Genomic DNA, 7,997 nt, shown 5'->3' with positions numbered 1-7,997 from the left:
TGCTTGCTCCGCTCATAGACGGAATGTGAGAAACTAGCTATACTAGCTATGGTATCTATAAACTTGAGTTACATGGAGAATATGGCATTGCATCATCCCCTCTTCAATAGTCCAAAACTCTCCATTTCTGATACAAGGCACCTGCAAAAAACGCATGCTGAAATGAGTCACCCAAATCTTTAGGATAAATAATGAGCTGCTAGATGATAGAAATGTATAGTTATAAAGATATATCCTACTTCAGTATATTGCAATTCTTTCGCAATCTTCATACTTTCATGATGACACAAAACTACATGCTATCAAAAATCCTCAGTTTTATAGATGGCCTTGTAGTTGGGCTGTTGCTAGTTTTTAGAGTTTGACAAGTAGTGGAGTAATGTTCAGTGATGTCCGTAGGAAATACTTGACACCCGTCGCTGCAGTTTCTAATTCCTTAAACCTGACAAACCGAGTATGTATTTATTTATCCTTAATAGTGTGAAATAATATTCTGTTGATAGTTTTTTCTTTAACTTAGATTGCAATATTTTAAGGAATAAGGAAATGAGCCTGCTGTTAACCTTGGTTTTCAGGTATCATCTATAAAAATACATACCAAATTTGGCTGTCAAATGCATTTTGTGTGACTGAAAATTTTATGGGAATCTTTGCTTGAGTATTCTGAAGAGATCATAGATTTATTCTATGTGAAGATTTAACTTTTATTGAAATATTGATGAAATTTACAATAGCAATGAAAATGACTAGGCTTGATATAGTTTCTATATGCTTGATTTTGACTAAACTTGACATGAATGTCATTTGAAGCGGAGTACAATAACTCGGTGAGGAGAGGTTTTTCAGCTCCACATTGTCAGCTCATGCAACTGACAGAAACTTTCAAAAAGCGAATGCTTAGGAAGCTTTTCATAAAATAATTCAGTACATTCATATTTAATTACTTCCACGTAGGTAGGTTTCAGACATACAGTTGAGGCAAAACATTTGTTTCGAGCCCAACACTGCCTCCTACCTCCAGAAATTTGACCCTACTTCAGCAATATTATTGCAGAACAAAAGCCATGTCTGTTCACCCATATCAAGCTAAGGGTCAGGGTTGGAATAAAAGCCATGTCTGTTCAGCCATATCAAGCTAAGGTTCAGGGTTGGAATAAAAGATAGCATCATACAGAACTATAACCTATGAAATTTGGCATAGGAGCTCGTAACTCCAACACTGGCACTAATCGACCACCTTCCAGTATTTCTAAATAATTGTGCAGTTACTTATTCTCTGTGCTTTATCAGCACAGCTGGTGATATCTCACGGTACACTATACTGCCATGGTACTAGCCCTTATATAGAGCGACTTACTAGCCAAAACATAGCTGATCCTATTCCTGCATAGGAATAGAGGATCGTCTCCCCTCTGTATCAACTGGCAGCAGGTTGAGGGTTGATGTCTCTTCCAGGCTTGCGTGATTGCGTCGCTTGATGAATGAATATATAATGATCATAGCTACTATTGTGAACATCACTGAGCTTGTGGTTAAAAGACGTCTGCAGACCTTTTCCTTATCTGCCTGTGAATAGCGGAAGGACTTTCATTTAGAAAACTGATAACTAACAACTACCTGAAGAGAACAAAATTATGTAGACTTATCATGAAACATTTGAGCTTAGAAACTGCATTTACACCAGTCGCTGCCGTTCAAAGCAAATTAGACCATAAGACAAAAAATAGTAAATTATGTGTAGAGAAAGAAAAGGTTATTTTTGCACAATGGTGTACTATAGTATGGATTGGCGAGGTGTTGGTGTCCTAAATAAGGTGTGGTGGTTTTGCTGGGGAAAGTAAGAGTGTAATGAATGATTAGGCAGATTAGAGATATGATTAGAGTATTTTAAACAGCAAATATCTAAAAACACATCTAGCTCCTCAGCATTCCAAGCTCAGCATTCAAACATGAATTTTTGCAGGCAAGCAGGAGCCCACACTCAGCAATAAAACATGTATTGATGGAGATTTTATGATGATTGCACTCCCGTAATGTTGGGACTCTGCCACACTTGAACAATGTCTAAAAGTAACCTAATCATAAATGTATAAGATAACAAATAGGCCTACTAATCACCGCAAATATGACAAACCATCTATAGAAAATTTGCACAGAAAGAAACTCCCCAAGCATGTTTGCAGGGATGACTTGCGACTAGAGATAACGTCTGCCAGTAAAATCAATCCGGATATAAACTTACATGGTCGAGGTACATTTCCAAATGTTGGCTGGAGTTTGTATAGGATGTATGGAAGTTAGAAGATGGAGTCTTATCACAGGCATAGATTTTCACAATTTCACCTGATGAAGGGATGCAAAGATCTGGTAGTCTGTAATGTAGTCACATAGTGGTAATGTCCTGAACTGTGCTCAAGACTCCCTACTAACAATGCAGCATTAGGAGCTGATTGCTTCATAGATTCATTAGCTGTATTAAGGGGCTAGCTGTACTAGGTGACTAGCTGTACTAGGTGACTAGCTGTACTAGGCGACTAGCTGCACTAGGCGACTAGCTGTACTAGGCGACTAGCTGCACTAAGCGACTAGCTGTACTAGGTGACTAGCTGTACTACATGACTAGCTGTACTAGGTGACTAGCTGCATTAGGTGACTAGCTGTACTAGGTGTCTAGCTGTACTAGGTGACTAGCTGTACTGAGTGACTAAATGACTAGCTGCACTGGGTGACTAGCTGTACTGGGTGACTAGCTGTACTAGGTGACTCGCTGTACTAGGCGACTAGCTGTACTAGGTGACTAGCTGTACTAGGCGACTAGCTGTACTAGGTGACTAGCTGTACTAGGCGACTAGCTGTACTACATGACTAGCTGTATTAGGTGACTAGCTGAACTAGGTGACTAGCTGTACTAGGTGACTAGCTGTACTGAGTGACTAAATGACTAGCTGCACTGGGTGACTAGCTGTACTGGGTGACTAGCTGTACTACGTGACTCGCTGTACTGGGTGACTAGCTGTAATGGGTGACTCGCTGTCCAGCAAAACCATTAACCAGCAAAACCATTAACCAGCAAAACCATTAACCAGCAAAACATTGGAGAGAAAATCCAATGGTTCTATGTATTCCACGCAAGATAAGACATGATACATAGGATGCCAGCAATAAATTTTACATCACTTAACAATTGAATTTTTTTACACATTTACATGTACATTTAGTACCTAATATAGGATTTTAATGTCAAAAGTATTACTTGAGCCGTGGGGAGAGGAACTCCGTATCTGAAGATATGTTGAGACAGAGGGCCATCTGACCAGTATTACTTCCGGTTGCCACCACCGAACACCCTGATTGGTTGTTGGTGATACAGCTGAAGGAAACTGTTACATTATGTTTCCTTTTTTCTAGAAGCTCTAAAGTATACAAGTACTGATTATAATAAATATTATGTTATATTATAATAAATATTATGTTATATTATAATAAATATTCTGTTATATTATAATAAATATTCTGCTGATCCCTCAAATACGCTTTTATAATCTACATCAAAGCCTACTGCCAGATGAAAAGCTGGTGCTCTGAAATGAATGTGGTTAAGAACTCGAGTGATGCAGCAAATAGTTTTGAAAATTTGAACTGCAATCCAAAATACACAGTCGTTAGTTGAAACGACAACCATTTTCTTTGTACGCACATGTGCAAGTAGACCAACTTAACAGATGGGAATTATATTGAGTCGCTGTGAAGCAACATAGTGTCTGAACTTCTACCAAAAATTGAGGAGATCAAGTAAAACTTGGGTATACAAAATTGAGCAAAATCCTGATGACTTTTCAAATTGTAAAAATTACAAATTTGGCTATTCACTGCCATAATCACCACATGAACTTGGTGTGAATAAAAAATGGTTTTGGGAAACGCTTAAGTTTATACTGTTAGCTAGCATAAACACAAACAAAATTAAACTCTGGCCAAGCTACAAGAAATAAGGCTCTGAATATGATATGAAGAATATGAAAATAGAAAAAGAAGAAAAAATAAAAATGCTCACCAAATAAGTGAAAGTCAGGGTAAATGAGCACATCCTGACCAAACCAACTAAAATGAGGCGATCACACTTGAGCTTTAACATCAGTTCTCCTAAGGCTTGGAAACTTCAACATTCTTTCCCAAAAATTTCAATTGGCCAATAGTTGTCAAGTTTGGAACAAGCAGAAAGTTTTTCTAAACAACCGCAATATGATGGCGCTGAAATATATTTTTATTTAAACAATATGTAATAGTTGTTCACAACAGACACTTTAGTTCGATTGTCAAAAAACCTTTTATAGGAAAATGACGATAAAGCTAACAAATGAGCATGGAATAATAAGAAATGCAAAATGGAAAAGTTAAACTAAGAGAGTATCTGAGCACCTTTTGGCAGAATCCTTTCCTTCCAGATGGTGCTCTGATATACCACACCTGGTTTAATCTCAAACTCTGGATTATCGACGTTCACAGAAATGTAGACCCTGTGATCAGAGAGTATAGCGATAGAAATGTACACCCTGTGATAAGAGAGCATTACAATAGAAATATAGAACCTGTGATCAGAGAGCATTACGATAGAAATATAGAACCTGTGATCAGAGAGCATTATGATAGAAATGTAGACCCTGTGATCAGAAAGCATTACGATAGAATTGTAGACCCTGTAATCAGAGAGCATAACGATAGAAATGTAGACCCTGTGATCAGAGAGCATTACGATAGAAATATAGAACCTGTGATCAGAGAGCATTATGATAGAAATGTAGACCCTGTAATCGGAGAGCATTACGATAGAAATGTAGACCCTGTGATCAGAGAGCATTACGATAGAAATATAGAACCTGTGATCAGAGAGCATTACGATAGAAATATAGAACCTGTGATCAGAGAGCATTATGATAGAAATGTACACCCTGTAATCGGAGAGCATTATGATAGAAATATAGAACCTGTAATCAGAGAGCATTACGATAGAAATGTAGACCCTGTGATCAGAGAGCATTACGATAGAAATGTAGACCCTGTAATCAGAGAGCATAACGATAGAAATGTAGACCTATTTTATCTTTTTAATAGTGGTTCTCTGGCCCTGTGTCCAGATCACGACTATTAAAAAGATAATAGGAAGATTCATGTTCAACTGTTTGGTTGACAAATTGTTGAAGGTTGTGCATCTCTGTCAATGATAAGAACCAAATCTATGGTAAATTGCACCTTGCAATTTTATTTATCAACTGTGATCGTCGATAGATAAAATTGCAAGTTGCAATTTATCAAGTCTTTATCAATTTATCAAGTCAATTATTCAAGTTTTCGAATAATAACCTATTCAAAGACGAATTTCTAACAATTCCTTCTTCATCAGTCATGTAATAATTTTCAAAGGTGCAAATAATAAAATTACGATAAAATAATCGTTTGAGAAAGAAGAGCGAGGCAAAAAGAGTAGGGGCAAAGGAAGAGGAGGGAAAGGAACTGAGAAAAGGAGGGAGAGAAATTGAGAAGAGGAGAGAGAGGAACCGCAAAGAGAAGAGAGAGGAACAGAGAAAGAGAGGAACAGAAAGAGAAATGGGAAAGAAGAACGGAGAGAGGGAGAGAGGAACGGAGAGAGGGAGAGAGGAACGGAGAAAGGGAGAGAGGAACGGAGAGAGGGACAGAGAGGAACGGAGAGAGGGACGGAGAGAGAAACGGAGAGAGGGAGAGAGGAACGGAGAGAAGAACGGAGAGAGGGAGAGAAGAATGGAGAGAGGGAGAGAGGAACGGACAGAGAGGGAGAGAGAGGGAGGAAAAGAGAGAAGAGAGGAACAGAAACGAGGAGGAAGAGAAGAAAAGAGAGGTGAAAAGCAAGAAAGAGGGAAGGAATGGAGAGGTAGAGAGGAAGAGTGGAGAGAAGGAGAAAGAGTGGGGGAACAAGTGAGAAGAGAAAAGAGAGACGGGAGAGAAAGAGAGAAAAATGAGAGGAAGAGAAAGGGGGAATGACTGCAGAAAAAGGGGAAAAAAGAGGGGGAAGGGAAGGAAAAAGGATAGAGGAAAGAGAGGAACCAGTGTAAAACATGGCAATGGGCACAAAAATAGGCAAGTATGTTGCTGAGTATACTATTTATCTATGATGATCCTAGATACGCACAAGTGTACAATGAGTCACTCGTAGAAAAACTACTGACTACTTACTCATTTTTAAGATTTCTGAAGGGAGGCTCAGGAAGGCTGCTGACTTTTTTAACACATTGGCTATCTGGAGACCATGAAATAGCTGTGAGGCTGGTCAAAAACTCACCCCAATTCTGCAAACAGACAGAAGAACAGCCCATGCTAACCATATAATAAAAATCATTGTTTTAACAACTTCTTGGTAAAAAGTCATTTAATGAACAGCCTATATAAAGCATAGACAACAATAAATGTTAAGGTAGAATGAAACAAGCGATCTCCTGAATCATTTCTACCTACACAGTTTAAAGATGAATGGAAACTTTATTACAAGTATAATTAAATGAAGCAACGATTTGAGAAATACGAATAATACTCACTGTTCGAAAATTGTAGTCACGGATCAATGTGTTGTCTCGTATGAATCCATATATGCCGACAAATGAAAAAGAGAGTATAAGGAGTCCTACAGTAAATAAAATCAGAGGGGGCTTGTGCTTTAAGCAGTGTTGAAAATCCCGAAAGGCCGTTAAGCAGGATTTCAGCCGCATGTTTCAAATATTGAGACCTACAGAAGTCACAATAACACTAATAATAGTGTATTAATATCATTTATTTATTTCTAACACCAAAAAAGACAGAAATACGGAAACGATATTCTTAAACATATCTTGCACTCATATATTCACTATATAGAATAGGAATACATTCTTATCTCTAACAGAAATTGAGTCACAACTGAAAGAGAATAACTCTAAAAACTTTATTCTTACTAATTTACCATTGGATCATTTCTCAATTAGTAAGCTATGTCTATGTGATCTATGGTTCCATCTATCTATGATTATACTCCACTTACATTTTTTCAAATTCAAGCAAAATGAAAAGAAATTTTTCCTTTTGCATGAGGCATCATAAATTTAACATTATAACTAACAAAAGAATAAGCATTTCGGTTTCACCGCTTTGTTAAATGACGCAGGTAAACGATGGAGCTAACACTGTAAGATAATGCAAAAACAATGGCAATAAAATTTACACAGCTAACAAGGTATATTTGATAACGCTTTGTTATGTTATTTCTGTTTATCATTTTCAGTTAAAATTATGTCAAAGTTATGTTATTTCAGTTAAAATAACATTATTTGAAGCCACAAGAAAATTACATTTGTCTGTAAATCATGGCTTGTTTAAATTTCTAAATTATAGCATTTTATTCCTTCATTTCAGTAGTTTTATTTAATCGTTAGTATTGGTAGCGGAAGTTCAATAGGCACATTTATTTGTATTTTGCCAAATTATTAGTGCTTTGCATAACTATCAGGAAAGTCCGGCTTCTACTGTTATTGGTTATAAGAGAAAAAACTACAGTTTGTTGGAGCTAGATGTTAAACCTTTCCGACAGCTTCTGGCAAAAACAAATTTGTACCTTCCAACGAATGTTCCAGCAATGTTACAGGAAAGTTACTTTGTAATATTGTAGTGTGAGCATCCAAATAACACTGACTTGCAATGTAACTGAAAGACAATTGTGCGACATATTTTTCACTTGCTGGACATTCATTCGAAGGTAAAAACTAAGTTGTACCATAATGTTCCAGTTAAAATGCAGTGATATGAGAAAGCAATATTTTGCCTTAATAATAATTACCAATGCTAAAACTGGCTTACATGAATGCTAGAGAAACTCTACATCAATAATCTTACCCTTTTAATATAAATATTTCTTGGTTCTTTTTCTAAGTAGACACAAATATGTGGCTCGCTCTCAACATACTAACAATATTTTTTACAAACAATTTTAAAACATA

The 7,997-nt window shown here is 36.9% G+C and overlaps 1 protein-coding gene across 1 annotated transcript; it reads right to left on the bottom strand.

Moving 5' to 3' along the window:
• Positions 1-6: 6 nt before the first annotated feature.
• LOC137387584 (uncharacterized) lies at positions 7-7,997 on the bottom strand. Its single transcript, XM_068074049.1, has 8 exons — positions 7,894-7,997; positions 6,567-6,754; positions 6,208-6,320; positions 4,420-4,517; positions 3,254-3,413; positions 2,243-2,372; positions 1,358-1,566; positions 7-141 (listed from the first exon to the last, which is right to left on the bottom strand). The coding sequence occupies exons 2-7, from the start codon at positions 6,735-6,737 to the stop codon at positions 1,378-1,380; spliced, it is 861 nt and encodes a 286-aa protein (XP_067930150.1). The 5' UTR covers positions 6,738-6,754; positions 7,894-7,997; the 3' UTR covers positions 7-141; positions 1,358-1,377.

The sequence above is a fragment of the Watersipora subatra genome, chromosome 2 (assembly GCF_963576615.1).
Source record: "Watersipora subatra chromosome 2, tzWatSuba1.1, whole genome shotgun sequence".
NCBI classification, from domain to species: Eukaryota; Metazoa; Bryozoa; class Gymnolaemata; order Cheilostomatida; family Watersiporidae; genus Watersipora; species Watersipora subatra.
The sequence above is the reverse complement of the archived record's forward strand: the minus strand, read 5'-3'. Positions and strand labels throughout refer to the sequence as shown.

Bases quoted from the DNA above. Each gene is read 5' to 3' on its own strand.
- LOC137387584 (XM_068074049.1), bottom strand. From the start codon at position 6,737: ATGCGGCTGAAATCCTGCTTAACGGCCTTTCGGGATTTTCAACACTGC. The intron at 2,373-3,253 runs GTAATACTTTTG...ACTACATTACAG, and splicing joins TTCCTCTCCCCACGGCTCAA to ACTACCAGATCTTTGCATCC. The intron at 1,567-2,242 runs GTAAGTTTATAT...CGCTATTCACAG, and splicing joins TGGAAATGTACCTCGACCAT to GCAGATAAGGAAAAGGTCTG.